Source organism: Arctopsyche grandis, chromosome 9, assembly GCF_051622035.1.
Source record: "Arctopsyche grandis isolate Sample6627 chromosome 9, ASM5162203v2, whole genome shotgun sequence".
Classification (NCBI taxonomy): Eukaryota; Metazoa; Arthropoda; class Insecta; order Trichoptera; family Hydropsychidae; genus Arctopsyche; species Arctopsyche grandis.
The window spans coordinates 20,855,116-20,876,371 of NC_135363.1; the positions used below are offsets into that span (position 1 = coordinate 20,855,116).

General features: G+C 35.0%; 1 protein-coding gene across 1 annotated transcript in view; it reads right to left on the reverse strand.

Annotated features, from left to right (window-relative positions):
- mspo (M-spondin) overlaps positions 1-21,256 on the reverse strand; it is a 195,445-nt gene that overhangs the window by 15,433 nt on the left and 158,756 nt on the right. Inside the window, exon 3 of the mRNA XM_077438360.1 lies at positions 228-332. Within this exon, the coding sequence (XP_077294486.1) occupies positions 228-332 (105 nt within the window). The remainder of the gene's footprint in view (positions 1-227; positions 333-21,256) is intronic.

The window sequence follows — 21,256 nt, forward strand, 5'->3', positions numbered from 1 at the left end:
TGTTTTTGTTATGTCTAATTTATTATTTTGTTTCTTGTCTTTTCTGTTATATTTTTGACCATTGTGGCGCATTAGGAATTCCTGTAATGCTACAACGGTCCAAACTTTAAATAAATAAATAAATAAACAATATAGAACATTTCTTACCTGGAGGTAAAATTTCAAGAAAATTATATGATACAACTGGGTATATGTAGGTAATTTGAACATGCTAAGTGGTTTGTTACCTCAATGGTGATGCTGTCGAGCCAGTTGCCGTTGACGCACAGATCGAAGCTGTCGATCCCGATGAACCAATCCGGCGACGGGATCATCTTGGACATCACCGACACCTGTGAATAATGCACAAACTAGAATTAGAACGTCTGAAACGTGCGAAAGGAAAGATGGACGTCCGGTACAGATTGTCGGCGAGTGTTCTCGATTGACTCGAAAACCTGCGTAAATCACGGACCAGCCCCGAGAGCCGGCATTCCGGGAGCGGGTAGTAAGTATCTTGGGAGGCTGACGTCCTGCCCATCAATCTTGTACCGGGGGCCTCGGGAACATCCCCCATTGACAGGCGGACGTGAAAGAAAAAAATAAAATAAATAAAGAGCGCTACAAACGATCACTATAATTGGCGATTAAAGCAGTTGCTTCGGTGGCAAACAGGAAAATTGCGCAACCGGAAACGCGCGCCGTGATTGCGAATAACGAGCGAAAATCGTTCAGTACACGCTTCGTAACGTGATATTTAAGATTTATATTACTTGATAAGTATTACTAATTGATTTTAAGTATCACTACTATAGGTAGAATACTCAGATTTTTCTGTGGTTAGTTTTGGAATGGTTGATTTAAATAACTTACACATTTGAGACTCGATTATAAATAATTGATTTTTTTTAATTAAACAAAAGAAATCCTTTTTTTTATTGTAATCGTTTCTTTCATTCAAATACATACTTAATTTGTACTATCTTGTATATCCAAAATTATATTTTTTATGGGTGAATTTGATTTTTAAATGCTTTTTATTATTACTAAATTATGTTCACAATACATCTTATATCTATATTAATAGCTACTGATCTACTTATCATTTTCTATTTTACAATTTTAATTTAATTTCGTTAGTAATCATAGTATTATATTATTCTAATGTTAATGTACAGCATAATAGGAAAAAGAGCTCAAAAACCTATAAATGGTTGAATAAAATCCTTTTAACTTTGTATTACCTTTGTCGACCTGATTTTATTTTTAAATTGAGTCAAAGTGACATTACAAGTATCTCGAAGTCGTTGCAATAACTAAGTATGATGATTCATAAGTATTACACTGAGATGAATTTGGAATACGTAGCTTGCTAGCATAAAAAATGTGAATAATAGTGGATTTATGAGGTTGACAGAGTAAATGTCATATTGTCATTCGTCAATCTTTCCCTACCCTACAGATCAATGTATATGTTTGTATATGTATATGTATGTATATGTAGTTTATAACCTCTCTATAAATATTTCCAATAGGCAATCATATTAATCAATAAATATTAAAATAAGCAATTAATAATTTATCTATGAGAAAATGAGTTCATTTACATTGTCATCATCATCATTTACAGCCATGCGCCATCCAATGCTGGATCAACACGCTTCAATTTGTCTCCGTTTTAGGCATCTCATTTCACACATTTTTCAGATTTCATCCACCCATCTTCCCCGTGGCCTTCTTTGCATCTTTTTATATTTTCTCGGATACCATTCGAGCACTTCTTTCGTCCACCCATCGTCTGTTTTTATAGCTCTGTGACCCAGCTATTACCATTTCAATCTCTTTAATCTCACCATTCAAAGTTCAATGCACTCAAAGAAGTATGGAACGATGTATGCTTGGCACAGCGAGGAAACATAGAAAACGGAATACGTGGGTGAGAATTACGACAAAGGCAGTGGATATAGTGGATAGAGTGAAGAGATTGAAATGGCAATGGGGTGGGCCACGTGGCTAGAAGAATGGCCGAAAGGTGGACAAAAAAAGTGCTAGAATGGTACATGAGAGAATGCACAAGGGTAAAAGGAAGACCGCAGGGAAAATGGGTAGGCAAAATTAAAAAAAATGTGGGGGATGAGATGGATGAGAGTTGCGAAAAATACAGACGAGTGGAAGCGTATTTGGAGAGGCCTTGATTTAGCAGTGGATGGTGATGACGATGATGACTTTCACCATTATATTAACTATTTTTGTCATATTTCTCACCCACGTATTCCGTTTTCTATATATCCTCGTTATGCCAAGCACACAAAGTTCCATACTTTGAATACACTGGATCTTATGCAGTATTCTGGTGTCCAGTGTTTTGCATCCACACTTCATCAATGGCAAGACACATTGATCGAATATTTATTGTCATATGACACTAATATCGATATGTATAATAAATGTATTTAGAGCTCAAAAATAATTATAAAATTTTCTTATAATATTTTCAATTAATAAACTACATATTCTCCAATCCACGTGTTCTCACTCACACTGAAATATATCGCGATAAAATAAATATATGTAATATAGAATATCTGGAACGTGTGTGGGTATGTGAGTACCAGGCACCCCACTAGTGTTCCGAAAGTGTAACAGAAGGCGGACACATTATCGCTTCTTGACGCCTCGTTTATCATCGCTTCCTACCCTGATTCTCCCCCTTCTCCCACTTGTCTTGTATATTTTTTTTTATATATTTTATTTTGGCCTCCCCAACCCGTCTGCTTCCCCGTGGACCCGCAAGGTTCTCCTTCCATACCTGCTGCTAGACATTTATCAAAGTGTTTGCTCGCAGGACTATATCAAATAACCGCGCGAAATTAAGCGGTATAGTGAGCGAGAAGATGGTGCAGAAATTTAAAGGGGAAGGGGACTTTCACAAATGCTCCCGAATAATAGGGATATATTCTGTAATATTTTGGGGTTGATATTTTGCAATAAATGAAAGTGAATTGAATATAAAAGACTATTTCAAACGGTAGGTCCCTAAGGGATCTAAGAGCATATTATATACATGGGTCATTTTAAAGGGATCTGACATTTCAATCAGCAAAATTAGGATTAATATATTTAGAGCAAATGATAGACATGTCAAATAGCAAATAAGTGGAAATAAAGAAACGTTTGAAATTAGGATGTTAGGAAATAAGGATGGACTGTATTTTTTCGAATGAGCGTAGTTTTTGAATGAAAAATGCCATTTTGTCTGAAGAAAAAGATCTTCGATCAATGTGTTTTGCCAGTGATGACGCATGGATATGAAACTTGGACATTGAACGCCAAAATGGTATACAAATTCCAATGCACTCTAAGAAGTGTGGAACGCTGTATGCTCGGCATAACGAGGAGAGATGGGAAACGGAATACCTGAGTGAGAAGTATGACAAGGGTAGTCGATATAGCGAAGAGAGTGGAGAAATTGAAATGGTAGTGGGCGGGTAAAGTAGTTAAAAGAATGAACAAAAGAAGTGCCGGTATGGTACCTCGGTATGGTAGAGAATTAAAAGGGTGAAAAGAAGGCTGTAAGGCAGATGGGTGGATGGAATTAGAAAAATGTGTGGGGTGAGATGGATAAAAGTTGCGCAAAATAGAGACGAATGAAAGCGTGTTGGAAAGCCCTTCAACCAGCAGTGGATCGTGAATAGCTGTAAGTATTGATGATGATGATGATTTAAGTTGAGAACCAAAAACATATTAAAATTAAGCTTCTTATGACTAGTCTTCGGAGTAGGCTGGGTTCTCGTCGAATAATAATAGACTATTACATTAGAAACAAAGCAAAAGAGCAAAAAGCATGGTCGACAATAGGTGGTTAATTGACAAAAGTGAATAATTCTTTGTGCCGAAAGCATCGTCACAATGTCGATCTTTGCTTATGACTGAGCATTGTGATCTGATAGTGGTTCTCAAACACTGCATTACCCATTTTTACACTGGATTTTCAAATAATTCGAGATTTCATTTCAGATCTATGAATTGCTTCCAATTTTGGGAGGAAGCTATTGAGCACTAATTAGAGAAATATCTCAAAAAAATTGTCCTATTATATTGCTGAATGTAAATATTGAATTTATGCTAGCAAATTTGCTCTTGTATTACTCTATTAATGGGAAATTCAACCCTAAAAGGGTATCTCTTAGTGTCTGCGAACTTTGTCTGCACAATTAAAGCCGATTGTTTGCAGTCTGGATTTTGTGGTTGCCTCGATTAATGATCGCCATTCGATGTTCACTTTGCAGTTTTAAGCGAATCTGAGCTCGGATAATCCAGTTTGAGTTCAAGCTTCACGCGAACGAGAGCTTCATGGAGACAGATTCAGACTTACCACATCAAAATTAGTTATCTAGGAAGTTTTAGTGTGCAATTATAATGGTTCATCGATCACTTCGATACGATTCGCTCTTAAATCGGAAACTTTGCAATAACCGCTCCGTGCTGGTAAAAGTCGTAATAATTCCCGAAATATTCCCGTGACGGGAAGCCGATGCGTAACCGTTTCCGTCGGGGGTCTCCGAGACCCCGGGCACGTCTCGCCGAATACTAATGAACCGATTCTTCGCGTTCGTATCCCGGGAATGACAATAGAGGGATAACGGGAGGAGATCCGGAGTACCTGCCGTGGACAATTGCCGATTCTGAAGCCAGCATTGTGTGGATCGAGCGAACCCTTAATTCTGGTTAATTCCGTCCAGTCTTCCGGCGTCTAATTGAGGCTTTTTCCTGCGACCCAGAACTTTGCCGAGCATGATGGTCGAGGGTCTCGTCCTTACCATCTGCGAATATTTCGGCATTGTGACGCATTCGACTCGAGTATAAATTTATCCTAGTTCAAAAATATATCTATGCATACATATGTACGTAATGTTTGTACATTTAAATATAAAGTTTGTACAACACATTTAAATATAACTTACATTGCCGAAAATTTTTGAAAAAGGCATTTGGTGGAAAGTCTTGTAGTCTATTTTCTATTTAAGAGATGTATGTATAACAGGCAAATAAGTAAAAAAAAAGACCATTAGCTAACCATAAAAAGGTGAAATAGTTTTGATGAAAGATTATGAGACTTTCATTAGAAAATTATACCTTAAGAATTTTCAACGAAAATAAGACCATTCTACTGTAGGATCTTGTTGTCAAGAGACAAGCGAAAGAGTAAAATGAGACTCGTCGGGCGGTTTAAAACATTGTTTACTACTCAGAGAGCCGCAATGAACTACCCGTCACATTACATGTTACCAACACCATCATTTAGTCTACTCAAGCGTGCCAACCTAATCATTTATATATGCATTCTTCTAGGTTAAAAAACTAAATCTTACGATAATATGCATACATGTTTGCAGCATAAGCATTTCCATATCGTTTGACTTAATGGGACGCTTTTACAGATTTCCTTCTTATTCTCATTTCTTTTATCAAAAGCGTGAACAATTTTTTTTTAACCTAAAACATTAAACTTGCAAAATCTGTTATCCATTCAAATTATTATTATTGGATGTTGGTTTAATATTTAATCATCTTAAATAGTACTCTAACTCCCACACAGATCCTGCTCTTCATTAAATTCCTGTCCAAATTACTACTACTTGCCTTCAATTAGACATTTATTTTTATTTATTTATAACAATTTTCGTTCTAATTAGCAAATCTCTTTTCATCTCCCCGTTCCATATGATGTTTTTGAATATTTTTGTTTCAATATTATTTTATAATGTTATCACCTACAAGGGTCGTAGCGTTGGGGAGGGGGGAGGGATAGATGACCCCGGGCGCAAGATTGATAGGGGCGCCAAAATGCGGTTAATATAATCAGAGTTTTTTTTTAATGTTGATTACTATTATCTGAAATTTTACAATTAATGTTTATTTAAAATACAGACGGCACTACAAGGAGAGGCGAGGTGCCACTCGCCTTACCGATTTATAAAAATGACAATATCCTTCTTTTATTTTGATTTGAATTTATATTTATTGCTTATTTACTCACTTACTTAATGTATGCATTAAAAAATTGTGAATAAAAAATAGATAAATAATGAATGGAGGGGGAGGGGGCTAGAAGCCTGTTTGTCCTTGGGCACAAAATACCCTAGCTATGTACGTCTGCTACATATGTATACATTAGGATTGTAAATAGGTTTTTGAGCTCTATTTCCTATTATGCTGTAGATTAACATTAGAATAATATAATACTATGATTACTAACCAAATTAAATTAAATTGTAAAATAGAAAATGATCAGTGGATCAGTAGCTATTAAAATATATATAAGATGTATTGTGAACATAATTTCGTAATAATAAAAAGCATTTAAGAAATCAAAAAATATGTATACATGTACATGTTTATGTTATAAAATAAACACTAATTTAATCACACATATATGTATATTATATTAGAAGAAATTTTTTAAATATTAATGTATTATAAAATTTTCGTGCGTTTTCATAAGATAGGCTGCCCCCAATATACAGAACCTGAACTACTGGGTACCTAAATCTAATATACATATACTTAATATGTGGATACATATATTTATTGCACCATACGAAGTTTGTTCGCCCTGTAGCGTCTGGAGTCAAATGTTCGATATGAGGTTATGGAGTGCGACTGCACTATTTATAAAATAAACACACGGTTATTTATTATTGGGAGATAGTGGGGAACCACACAGCCCCCGTAAAGAATAGGGAACGTGCCCAGACCCACAAACACGCCCACACAATATTTACCCACGGTGTATTGAATTAGGGAACGATCCCTATAACTTCCGTTTGCTTATAAGCGCGGACACACACACTCGCGTATAAATCGGATATGAGATAAATGGTCAAAAACTGCCGAATTATTAGCCATACGTGACAGCGACGGGGGGTGAATAAACGGTATAATAAATTACCGAAAAAAAAAATGGAGCAATTATCGGATGTAAATAACTGAATGTAAATGTATTATAACCGTTGAATTATTTCTATTGTTCTTTTCAAAGTAAATATATGAGTCATTTTCAAAGTGGGATAAGTTTTTAATGAAATTACACCAACCAGTCTTTGTAAATATTGTGTGGTTGAAATATGTAGGTTCAAAAGTTAGAGTTTTTCCACTTTTTTGCTACCCGGCACATGTACATATGTATGTACGATGTTATCAGAAAATTAATTAAACTTGTTTTCCAACGAAAATTGAGGTGTGGGTAAATCCACATCATCATTACTTTGATCCTACTCTGAACTTATAAGTTTTCTTATTTTATGGTTGAATAATATTATTTTTGGTGTATTAATAACATTTGGATAAAAAAAAATTCAAATTCATAAAAAAAATTATAATTTCTACCCACCAAATCATCCTTCCAGTCATCGTTTCAATAATGAAACGATGAATGGAAATATAATGGAGATATACATAAATCCATTAGGCAATGAGTAGTTGAAAAATCACTTTATCAAGAAATTACGCCTAAATTGCATGAAAATGGAAAGAGTTTTGATGTGAAAAATTCAAAGTATAAAAAAAGCTTTTTCTCAACTTAAATATCTTTCATCTACATATGTGTATATTACAGTCCAAGTGTTCACTCTGGTTTGTTCATGAACATATTAGTTTGTTCACAAAAGATCAAATTGACAAGCGGACAAGTTTGTTCGGTAAACTTAAAATAATCTTCATCGAAATTAATATTTTAATTTTTTCATATACATATTCTGGCACGGTTTTGTCTCTCACGTTTTATCTCCCGTGATTTTGATGCCTCGCGATTATGTCGGGGCGGTTTTGTAACGAGCGCTTTTGAATGGACACCAGTTTTTAGATGCACAGACTATAAGTTTAAGTATTTCCTCTTAATTTAAGTACATACATATACTATATGCTTACTCTGGGTTGCTATATTTTTAATATTAGCTGAAACGGGAATGATATCAACGTTGTTATGTGCTTTCCAAAAGATTTCCCTTTTTACAAACCACTTCTTACTTCAGAAACGATTTGGTCGTGTGATGAATTTTGGGTTCTTATCCGATCGTTTTCAAACTTTGCCATTTTGTTCGGTTTGGTCATCAATATAAGTGGAAATGACGTCCGCCATTACGATGGTAAAAAATAATCGAAATAGACAAGTTTGAAAATACTCCGTCATATTTATTCGTGATCGTTCAGACTGTTCGTCCAGATTTTTCGTTTTAGCCTCTTCTTACTTTATATCCCTTTTCGCTGCCATTTCACTATATCAGATTTTAATTGTTTAAATGCCTATAACTTTTTCTTTTTTCACTCTATATTATATAATTTAACTAGTTGGCGTTTCGACTTTTCAACGGTTTTGACAGCTATAGTTTCATGCAATACCTGGTGAGTCTATTTGAAGATAGATTTTGACCGTTAGCATTCAAACTAAATAGTTCGTGTATGAACAAACTAGTATGTTTATAAACGAGCCGCAGTGAACACTTGGACCGTAATATATATTATACATATATAATTATATTAAGTAGGTACATTTGTACATATAAATATATTCATAAGTTCAAAATCACAATGTTGTATTTATGAAGAAAAGCCTCGAATAATATCAAGGACAAAGCAAAATCGACTCGATGTGTTTACATATGAAGCGAGTAAATAGAAATGATACATTTATTCAATTTACTATTAAATGTATGTACATTTCATGAAAGATTCAATTGGAAATTGCCGAAATTCACGACGTGCAATCTCCTTATTTCAATTTTATTCGCCCCAGAGCCATATACTCCACTGCTTTCGAATTTGTCATCCGCGAAATTGCCAATTTGCTTATCATCTGAATTTATATTTCACATAATATTTATATTGGATATATGTATACTGGCAAGCTTCTCCGGTTGAGCACCGAACAGTTGTGAGAAGACTGCACTCGCTAAAGTTTTTGTATAACTTTAATGCAGTTCGAGCGAGAGATTTTGTAGCTGAAGAAGATCCATTCAGTGAGAAGTATGTGCGCTCATTAGGTGCAATTGCTTGCAAGTGCAGCGAAACGGCTTAACCGAGTTAAACTGCTTAACACTTTTAACACCCCGATTCGATGCATCACCGTTCGAAAGTTTTCCGTGCTGAAATTGTTTTTTTTTATTTGTATTTTTACATATATAAATTAAATAATACAGATCACGAAAATTGGTTCGTAAATAAATGGTGAAAAAGATTTGGAAATTTGTACAACAAAAAGTCTACATGTGTTTAATAAACTTGCATATATAAATAGTTAGATTTTATATATACCACAGTACAGGCAGATCAATAAGAAATGCTTCGTAAAAATTTTTATCTGTTCTGTACTATAAACACAAGGTTTAATTTTGTCGAAGTGCTTTGTGAAACTTGAGTAATTGTTTGACTAATAGTATAACCCGCGACTTATCTAAGTTAGTTACATACAAAGGGCGGCATTCAAAGGGTTAAGTTGGGTTAATCGTGTGATCTGTTGCATTTTACCGCAACAGTGCATTGTGGTGTTTTATATAATTGCTCATTTCCTCTCAGTCTCTAGGTACTAATGTAAGCGATTCAATGCGTTTCGAATTATGAAATTCCGACTCTGCTGAATCAAAAGGGCCGAATGAAATTCTCTCGATTGCAAATGCATGCATGGAATGCTCGCTTTCAGAATGCACTCGCACAGGGATAATTGCAAGCAATTTGACGGAATTAACGGTTGACGTTGCAGCTTGAAGCTTAACATTGAGACGGGGATGCACACCTAAAGTGAGATATAGAATTCGATTATATATTTATGTATGTTCAAATGTATGTATTTTTAAAAAATGTACTTTTAAATTCCGAGTGAAAATGAGTCAATGTTAATTTTGAGTCTTTTAGGTATTGTTTTCATCCATTTTCTAAGGACTCGAAATAATATCTCTCAAACGTTTAAAAATTTCCAATATTCGAGAACTAATAAGTAGATTAAATTAAGAACGTTTTTTATTAAAGTAAGAACTGAAATTCCAATTTCAGCTTCGATTTCCAGTTCTGATTGCGATTTCGATTCCCGATTCCTATTTCAGTTGCGGTTCCCGATTACTATCCCGGTTCCAAAATCAATTGCCGCTGACCGGTTCCATTTTCAGTTTCGATTCCCAATTCCGATTCTAAATTCTACTTCAGTTCAGGTTCCTGAATCAGATTTATTTTCCGATTCGATTTCAGTTCCAAATTAAATTAACTTTGACCGGTTCTGATTTCGGTTCCAATTACTAATTCCGATTCCCGATTCCTATTTCAGTTCCGGTTCCCGATTTCAATTCCAATTCCGGTTCCCAATTCAATTGACTTTGACCGGTTCCAATTTTAGTTCCGATTCCCGATCCCGATTCTGTTCTGGTTCCCGGTTCTTATTTCAATTCCGATTATCGGTTCCTATTCCCGGTTTCGATTCCAGATTTCTATTTCAGTTCCAATTCCGACAATTGTTGTTGTGTGTTATTACTAGTACATATAACTTTATTTCATTGCATGTATCAATTATTTTTCCGAAACCACCCGTTAAAAAACTGGAACAGCGCTAGTGTTTTATAATATGATATTATTAAAATAAAATAATTTCAATGATTTCTATGAACAACACACGTTATTATTTGTTAGAACGGTCTTTGGCGTCATAAATCAGAAAGGAGGAAATAACATATTAACAGTACATATAAGTGCAGCCACAGCAGTTCAAAAGGTTCAAACAGTTCAAAAGGAACATTAGCATATATAATATGTATGTATGTATGTACATAAATGCTCGCACTTCAAAGAAAAAATGACCCGAGAACACAGTAAGATCTGTTCAGTGCATTTGCAGTCGTAGTTTCCGGTCGCTAAAGGCGGAACTGCATCTTTCTCTGTCGATAAGATTCAATGAATCAACTATTTCTTATTGATTTGGTGTATTATAGCTATTTTATATATTGCGATAGTTATAGTATAACTATTGCAATCGTATAAATTAGCAAGTTTAGCAATTTTCTTCTTATAGAATATGTACTACTGGTTTTACCAGGGTTCGCTCAGTATTTTATGTACTATAATATAAACTGCTTAAAGATGGCCAATCTGATAATAAACATTTTATTAAATTTATTTGAATAGTTTTATTTTATTTAAATTTATTTGAATATTCATTTATACAAAAGTCTTTTTCGAAATTATACCTACATATATATTCGATTTAGTACAAAAAATTGACCAAAAACGAAAATTAAATTTAAAACGAAAGACTATGTAGGCATATAAACATGTACGTCCAAACAAAGGGCTGCTGATAACCACTAAAAAAAATACCTCACAAATAAAATAAGAGTCAATTGATTGCACGACTTATTATGACAGTTGACCGGTCTAGAAGAGCCCGCATTTTCACCGCACTAATTACTAAGTATTTACTGTAGTCTTTTAGCTCAATTGTCGTCGGCTTGTTTGGTCTCCACTTAGGACTAGTACGGCTTTGTCCAACAGTTCAAGGACAGGCAATTGGAGCCAATTTGCCGTTGGAATTAGAGGAGCGGCGTCACGCGCCCCACTTGTAATTATTGGGCATTAGCGCGCCGGGAATTAGCCCTTAATTGCGCCATATTACGGTGATTTCCCAAGCCCCAATATCGGTTATTCGAGGCGGAAAAAGGCGTAGATACTCCACTTCGGAGTGGGGTTAGATATTCCCTTTCCAAATCTGCCTGCAAACAATCGATTCGATCAAGATCACTTAAACGAAGTGCTGGAATTATACCATAATGAGGATTAAGTGTATACATACATACATATAAGTAATATGCATGTAATTAATACTGATAATTGAGTGGTGGAGGCGTAATTAGCGCCCCCGCATACCCAACAATACTATGCATATTATATGTACATTCTAACAACGCGAGTTGATGTTTTGGAATGTGACCTGGTCGGAAACATGTCCTTAACTTGACGGTAGTTAAATAGCTTGCTGAAATATAAATGCCTTTGAAGGATCCTATTATTATTTTTTGTATATCGAATGTATCTATTCATATTGAGCCACAGCGTAGCGCACTGGATGAGCTATTGTTTACTAGTAGAAAGTCCGTGGGTTTAAGTCTCGGCCAAATACGCTACTTGGTGGTTATTAAAACACAGATCAACCGTCCCTTGCAAGCATTTTCCGATTTATTTAGCTGAATTGTTTTTCACAGTTTTTCATAAATTCGGGTTTTTAGAATATCCAATATGTTAATTCTAATAAACACGCTACCTACATACTTTTATTACATAAATTTGTAGTATATCAAAGTTTTTCAATAGATTTCTCTGTGATATTACATATAATCAGGGCCGGCGAGACGGGGGGAAAGGGGTATGCAAATAGCCCAGGTCTGGCTTTCGAAACGGGCCCGGGGACCCCGCAAATAATATGTATATTTTTAGCAAAAGTATGAAAGCATTATTTGACCTTAATACTCATAGGGTTTTTTTTAGGTATCTGCTTTTCCATAAATAATATAAGTTGATATTTTAAGGTTTTTTTATGTTACATGTTTAATTTTTATTTAAATTTTTTTATTTCAAATCGGATTTTAAAATTTGCACCTGGGCCCAGATTTTCTCTCTACGGCCCTGCATATAATGTAAAGTTTTAAATTGTTAGTACTTAATTGTTGTACAAGAAATAATCTAACCACATGTTGGGTTTCATACACAAAAAGTGTTGGGTTTCATACTGCGTGCAAGTAAACTTTTCCAGAGTGAATTACTACTCCACATCCTATACGATCCGCTAGTACGAAGTATTCTTGAGTTTTCTTCTAAATATATGGAGCTCAAGTGATAGGGTCCACTGTTTGAAAAACCGAGAGAGTACAGAGGAGGTGTCTCAGATATATGTACCTATATATGTACATGATAGTTTACAGTCGCTATCTTTAGTTCTATCCTAGTGATTACCTGCTAGGAGCACTAAGTTATAATTCCCTCGAGTCACGACGTAGAGTAGATATATTTTTTGAAACATTTTTATAAATTATTGGTTGGTTTGTTGAGTAATCCTCAAATTCTTGCAGAATTGAGCTTAAATGTTCCCAGTCAATTCAGATATATTAGATACCGCAATTTATTCTTCTCTCCAGGAGCACGTACCAATTTGATGGTTTCGTCACCTGTTGCCCGGGGCATCAAGCTCCTCAGTCTAATTTCTGTTTAATTGCATTTGTTTAATCCAAAATATGCTATCTAGTTGAAGGATTGTTTAATTTGAGATCGTATCGTGTTCTATTATTGTATTTGATTTTGATAATTTATGCAATTATTTTTAATATGTTATATTTTCTTCTCATTGTATTCTTTTTTTTTGCTAAGCCACAGTGAGGACTTGGAACTACTCTGCAATTTCACTATGATACAATTTTAATAAATAAATTTGTCACCTTTTGGTAATTCCTGTCATGATATAAATTTATGTAAAAAATAGATAGGTACATAATAAGTATACACATATGCATATGTAGATCCTAAAAACATTATACAATATTTGCTAACTTAAGGTTTAGTTGAATTCTGCAAATAAAAGCTTATAAAATTAATTCATTTCTTGAATCATTTAATGGCTGTGGGTGTTTGTAAAACATTATCGATATGCGCATATGAATCATTCGAAAGCGAACGAAAGGTCAGAGTAAAAATAAGATCGTCTGCATTGAGGCGTATCCCAATTTAAATATTAAAACAAGCACGATTTTCGATACACATGTATTATGCAGATATGTGGGCGAACGATTTTCGTATAAGATTTCGAAATTATATAAATCGAAAAATGTTTTTATTCGCATCGCCGTATTTTAAAGGTACACCTGCCCTTTGGATGCGAAAGCGAAAAAAATCGCTTTGACAAGAGACATTATTTCGGGTCGGTTTATGTTGTGCCAATGGAGCAAACGAAGTGCCCAGGGGTGTATTTTGTGAAATTACAACATCGAACTCGTATTAAAATTGCTATCAAAAAGCGATTTATACGGTCGAAGTATAAGGGTGTACGAGTCGAACGAGTATTGGTATTATTACGCTCTAGTACTGTACGTATGTATCTATGTACATACGTATATATACAACTTTATTGCGTATTTTGTAATGAAAAAATGCTTAAAAATATATCTGGAAATACATTTCGACCTTGAAATATTCGAAATGAAAGAGTCGCAATGAATGTGAAATTTTACCATATGAAAATGTTCAGAATTCGGCGCATACGAAAGAGAAATAGGAGAGAATGTCATCCCAGACGAATAGGAATTGGTTGAAAAAGTAGGCATGGAACGAGTCGACCTTGAAAAGCGACACAAGACTCGTTTCGTCCATTTGAAAATTCCCAATGCCGTCCCTGGTGAAGGAGATGCAGCCTTTTTGCGAGCGGCAGCCGATGCAGCATTGTTGTCGCAGTGGCCGGTGTCCCAATAAGAGCAACGCGATCTGGACACGCGATACCGTTACGGTCTAACGGTATAAGCACCTTGATAGAATTCTGCTTCAAATGTGTATGTATGCGTATACTAAAACCTGTATGTATACCATCGGCGGGACATCACGTCTGAAAGGGATCGATCTGATATCGGGGCTCGTATCGATTGTTCGAAACATTTTTATGTGACCGATTCGACATATCAGTGTCTTCCTTTTATATAATTCAGAATTGACGAGATTTATATATCGAATAGAATGGTTGTGGATGTTTATTTGAATTCTAGAAAATGCTGCATACACTTTCAATCAAAAATAAAAGTATGTAATTCTTAGTGTGAATCAGATTCACTGTCGTGGAATTTTGAGCGGTCGATTATGGAAATCGCTAGTCTGTAAAAAGAATACCCAAAAGTGCATCGGACGTTCAGATGGAATGCAAGATGTGTGGCATGCGCGACCCGCATCTCCTGCAGATGCACACCTGCTGCATTAACGAGCCGGTCAATTGCAACTGCATCCAGTGCATTTTGCACAAATTACGCGGATCCTGTCCGCGCACTTGCCGACAGGATAAAATCAATTTTATCGATGCAATATTTCCTGGCCGAACATATGTACATACATACATAGATCACTCGAAAATAAGGCGATTATTATTTGCACCAAAGAAGAGTTCATAGAAAACCAATTTATGTATCGCAAATTTTATTATATTCAATCTCGTGCACACTCGTCTTTACAGATGTGGGACTCGAACCCGTGATCATTATGTTCGAAAGCATATATGCTAGCCACTGGTCCACGCTGCTGGTTTAATGAATTATTAAAAAAAAAAAACGCTTTCGGCTCCCCTTTTTCCCGATGTTTAAAAAAATATATGTATGTAAGCAGTATAAATTGTACGTAGAATAAATTAAAGCACTTAAGAATAAAACAAATCAGTGAAATTCGAGATGCTGAAAAACTCGAAATGTTGCGAGAGAATGGGTAAAGGTTGACAATTTGTTGGAACCGTTTCAATGAAAATGATGTAAATTGGCAAAGTCTGATAGGAAACGATCGACCTGGAGTCACATATCCAAGTTATGGCCAGCAGCAACCGGTGGGATTGAACCCGTGGCCACTTTGTTCGAAAGCGTTTTATGCTAACCACTAGTCTATGCTGCTATGCTAAAATTATTTATTTATAGTAGAAACACTCAAAGGCAAATGGAGAAGAAAATTTCATGTAGCTGATCAGAAATATTTGAAAAGGCTTATGAAAGAAGAAGCATATAAAAAGAATTTAAACCATTTCTGTAAACTCGTCTTGCCGTTTCGTATCGTTCTTCTTCTAGGAATTAGGAATTTTAAGATATTCTGATCGCAAAAACGGCTGAGATTATTTATTAGGTAGGTTTCAAGTTACGAATTCCTTTCTGAAACTCTCCATTAAATTCTGGGAAAACCTCTATATTCTAGTTTAGTGCTGATACTCGTATCTACTAAGGCATTCAGGATTTGGTCCACCTTGTCGTCCGCAAGTCCCGCATCTTGCATACTGAATAAAAATATACGAGGGTATTCTCTCTTCGTTTCTGTTTGGGATATGGGCGACGAGGAGTCTTGGCCAGGAAATTACCCTGACAATCAAACTGGCCGTTGTTCCGACGGCGGATTTATGCCGGACGAAATTCCGGAAAGTCTCGGCGGGAATTTTCCGCATTTTCCCGACCAATACGAGATTGGGTCGCGCGTTCGATCCATGAATTACGTATGACGCACAAAAATAAACGCCATGTTTAAAATCGTTTGATCTCCTTTTGATGTGAGCTTCCTGTGAGACGCTTTGATACCGACGTCACATCTATCTATCTAATATCGAGTAGAGATGCCGTCAAATAAATCTTTAATAAAAGACAAAATAGAGGCAGTGCATATATGTATGTATGTATGTACAGTTTGTTTGGCGACCTTTAAATCCAGCGCTTTCTTAACGTTTCGAAGTAAAACCACAAGATCTTTAAAAGAAAATGAGTCACTCCTATACTTCTTTACGAATATAAAGTATTTATTTTTACATTTGATATATTAAAAATATAATCGTAGTGATCATATGTAATGGATCATATACAAAACATATGCTACATTATTAAATTTTAATATTTTTAAGTATAAAAAATGACAAGAAGTAATAAATTTTATTTTATACAGCATAAAGGTCTGTTTATATAATCCAGCACTGCGCAACAAAAGCTCGACACAACACTACACGGAAAATATTCATTATTGCTTGCGACTTATCATCAATGAGTAAATATGGTCACAATATGACGAAAATATTCATTCGCATAGCAGTACGGGTGCATTCGCCACAAAAACGTCACGTCATGCATGAATATTTCCACAGTGGCCATAGAAAAACCGGTCCTACTTCATTTTTTTCGGTGACATGTACTGCTGTATAATATGAATAGGTCGTGTTGGTTATTGCTGTTCGGTAGTGAATGTGTCCATATATGTAGAATGTACTAAAGAATATTTTTCGTACTGCTGTTTTCGTGCAGTTGCTGGTCTGTGCTGTGCTAGTATAGATGAACCATAATTTATATATGTACATATGTACATACATACATACATACATACAGACAAGAATACGAAAATTGCGATCTACTATTATATATGTATGTTAATTAATCTACATATACATCCTTTGATACACATTGTTTTAATTTGAAAGGATTAGCAGACATGTTTGAGTGTCATAAAAAAGATCAATTGATATTGTGGTAAGTACATATGTATGTAGGTATAGTAAATAAATTTAAAATAAAACATCTATCGATCGTCATAATAAATCTCGGCAAGTTGGTTTTATACATCCGCCGAGACTCGTTGCAAAAGTAAAGATTTCCTCTGATTGCACCCGAGGACTCGGAACTCTTGGGTATCCACAGGTAGTAAACGTTACTTTTAGTGTGGTAATAATGTATGGCGCAAGCCAGTACCATTATCCACCACCGGCCATCTTTGTTGCCGTTCGATGGCGCTAGATTGGTCATAACTTGAAGCTCTACGTCTTTATTGCTCCACTAACGTCCGCCATTTTAAACTCGAGTTGTCCAAACGCGTCGACAGATGGTAGTGTTACTTTGTATTTATATATTACATAAAATGAACGGTCGAACAAACACCTCAATGGTTTTTTTTGTGTCCCCGTACCTGATAATGTTCATTTATTAAGATAATAGACGTCATAGATGCACATTTTAGTCTGCAATCGTTTCTTGTCGCGCTTTGGAAGAGAAAAAACAAACTTTTGGATAGAAATAATAGAAAATTTGTTCAAAAAAATTCAGTTGAAATAATGCGAAAAGGGATTCGAATAACATAAATAAAATTGTGACAACCTATAAATCTTTCAATTGCATTTTTTTGAATATTATATACATATATAGATGTGATCAAAATATTACTTGTGCCAGCTATTTTTACTAATTGATCCTTTTTGCACATGAGTCAATCTCCAATACATCCAGTTAGTCTCCTAGTGACAAAATATCTTGAACTTCTTTCGAGTCTATCCCTCCCACTCTATCTTTCTACATTATATTTATATATACATATATTTAGGTCAAATAATTGACATGTCTGGTAGTTAAGATGAAGAGATAAAGAGACGTATGAAATTAGGATGGAGTGCATTTGGACGGATGAATGCTGTTTTTAAATCAAAAATGCCACTCTGCCTGAAGAAAAGGATCTTTGATCAATGCGTTTTGCCAGTGATGACGTATGGATGTGAAACCTGGACACTGAACGCCAAGATGCTAAACAAAATCCAATGCACTCAAAGAAGTATGGAACGCTGTATGCTTGGCATAACGAGGAAAGACAGAAAGCGGAACACGTGGGTGAGAAGCATGACAAGGGTAGTGGACATAGTGGATAGAGTGAAGAGATTGAAATGGCAATGGGCGGGTCACGTAGCTAGGAGGATGGACGAAAGGTGGACAAAAGAAGTGCTTGAATGGTACCCGAGAGAAGGCAAAAGAGTAAAAGGAAGACCGCAAGGAAGATGGGTGAACGAAATTAGAAAAATGTGCGGAATGAGATGGATGAGTGTTGCGCAAAACAGATACGAGTGGGAGCGTGTTGGAGAGGCCTTCATCCAGCAGTGGATGGCGAATGGCTGTAAATGATGATGATATGGGTACAAATTAAATGGCAAGTATTTAAATTAATTTGGGTATGAATATAAATCAGTTTTTGGCCAGTATTTTATTATTAAATGTCAGTATAACTAACAAATGAAAGTATATAAATCTGACGTACATACATTGGCCAGGACACAGCAATGCCCGTTGGATGGGATTGTCTATAAACCAAGAAGTAATACTAGCAATTTGTCAAAACTAAACATACCATTTAACTTAAATACTGACCACTTGAATGCTGAACGATGGATAATGGCCGTTAAATATAAATATTGATCTTTCATATTAAAATACTGAAAAAATAGACTTAAATCAGTAAAATATAAACTTTAATATATCTACATACATAGATTACTTGCAACCTCTGCAAGCTCTCATCAGTCAAAGATAAAAAAATAATTTGTTTTTAATAATTTCCTTCAATTAAAATACTTTAAAATCAATATATTAACAGAGAACTTATAGTATCTGTATTGTCCTATTTTATTTGTCCATTAGCCAGCAGTGTGGCTCAGTGGTAGCGTGTATGTTTAGCACCATGTGATTATTGGGTTCGAGCCCGCTATACTACTGGTCAGACTTGGGTGTTTGTGAGTCCAAGTGGATCGTTTCTTATCAGAGTTTGCCAATTTTATCTGATCATTGTTGAAACGGTTCCTTAAAATTGGCAAAAAAAAATCATCCTACCTGCTGTCACAAATCTTCTGTATTATGAATGTACAATTTGTAAAAAATTATGTTAAAGTCTAAAAATCCATAGATGTCTCAATGGATTAATTCTTTAATTAATTAATTAATTGTTAATTTCGTGTTCTTCAGCTTCTCGAAATACAGTGATTTATGTAATAAAAAATGCTGCATTGTTTGTAATTAATTGCCCAAGAAGGCGCATTTGGGGTCTTCCTGTCAAGCCTTCCTGGTATACATATATGTATGTATGTATCTATGTAAAAATAAAATAAATTTTCTTTCTAGGAATTTAAGAATGGATATGTTACAAACAAAAAATTGAGAATGGATATGTTACAGTCCAAGTGTACATTTCATTCGTTCATTAACATACTAGTTTGTTCATCCACGAACCAATCTGACCAGTTATAGTAGATACAAAAGAACAAATTGATAAATGAACAATAATATTAAGCATAAGAACTTTCAATCGTTTGTCCCATCTTTGTATGCTTATCCTGGGTTACAATATTTTTTAATATTAGCGCAAACGAGAATTATAGTAAGGTTGAAATGTGTTTTCCATAAGTACTTGGCGTTTTTTTATCTCAAAGATTTTGATAGCTCAAAATTTTTGACAGCTAAAAGTTTCATGCGACTCTTGGTGAGTCTATTTGAAGAAAGGTCTTGACTTTCAGCGTTTGAACTATTCGTTCGCGTATGAATACACTAGTGTGTTCATGAACGAACCGGAGTGAACACTTGAACAGTAACATATACAAATGAGTACTTCTTAGCACAAGAAAAACTAATTCGATACTGTACAAACACCATAGTACAAAGTACTATACTCTTGGTACTAAAAAAAGTTTGAAATTTTCAAACAATATTTTAATTTGCATCTCTTTAAAGGTGAGGATGAAAAAAATGAACGCTTTCCAAGAAACAAAATACGTACACAATTTGACGACAAACACATTTATTCAAGAAATACTATCGGACGTTTATTCGATTATCTATTGAATGCATTTCCGGCGATGCGATGCACTGCAGATGCGCTTTCTATTGCAATAATTCATCCGGAGCGGCATAATCAGACGGACGCTTATCGTTCGGAGAGGATGCTCGCTTCGCGCATGCTCAATGCATATTTTATTTTGCACGCGGCTCATGCACATGCCATCGATGCATTCGAATGCAGAAAAAAATACACCATTGTTCGATACATATTCGCATATTGTTTCTTCCTCGCGACAACCGTGCACGTATGTTTAAAATATGTACAAAAATATTGCAAGTACTACTGAACCACATCTCAAGTATATAAAAGTAATATAAAAAAATATTTACACAATAAACTGAATAATTAACTGATCAAAGTCGTATAAAAAGTTACCGATCGTTTAATTTAAAATTTACTGAAGAAAAAATTTTGTTGCTGTTTCATAATACATACGTATACTAGTTATTATTTTGAATTCAATAAAAACAGATTCATACGTATTATTATATTCCATATATGTGTGTACTTCGATTTAGCAATGCCTAATACGATTCGAGCATTGGTTGGCCACAGCTGGCGCAAGTCACGTTTGATTCACCTAATCTGAGTGTGGGATACCCCAATAAAACAGACTCTTTAAATCTCTCTTGCGAAAAATTGTTTTCGGAATAATTTTTGTCTAGCTAGAATTTTATTATATTATAATAAAACCGGTTTTTTCACTGTCCGGTCTATAAAACGCCACGAGGGGGTTACACTTTACGACTCATATAATTTTTTATTTGCCGGCTTACGCGCGAAATTAATTTCGCCGCGATAATAATAATACTTCATAGGAATTTTTTGACAGGGGATTACACGGAATTAATTGTTTAAATGAAAAAAAATGTAACGTCATCAAACCCACATCAAA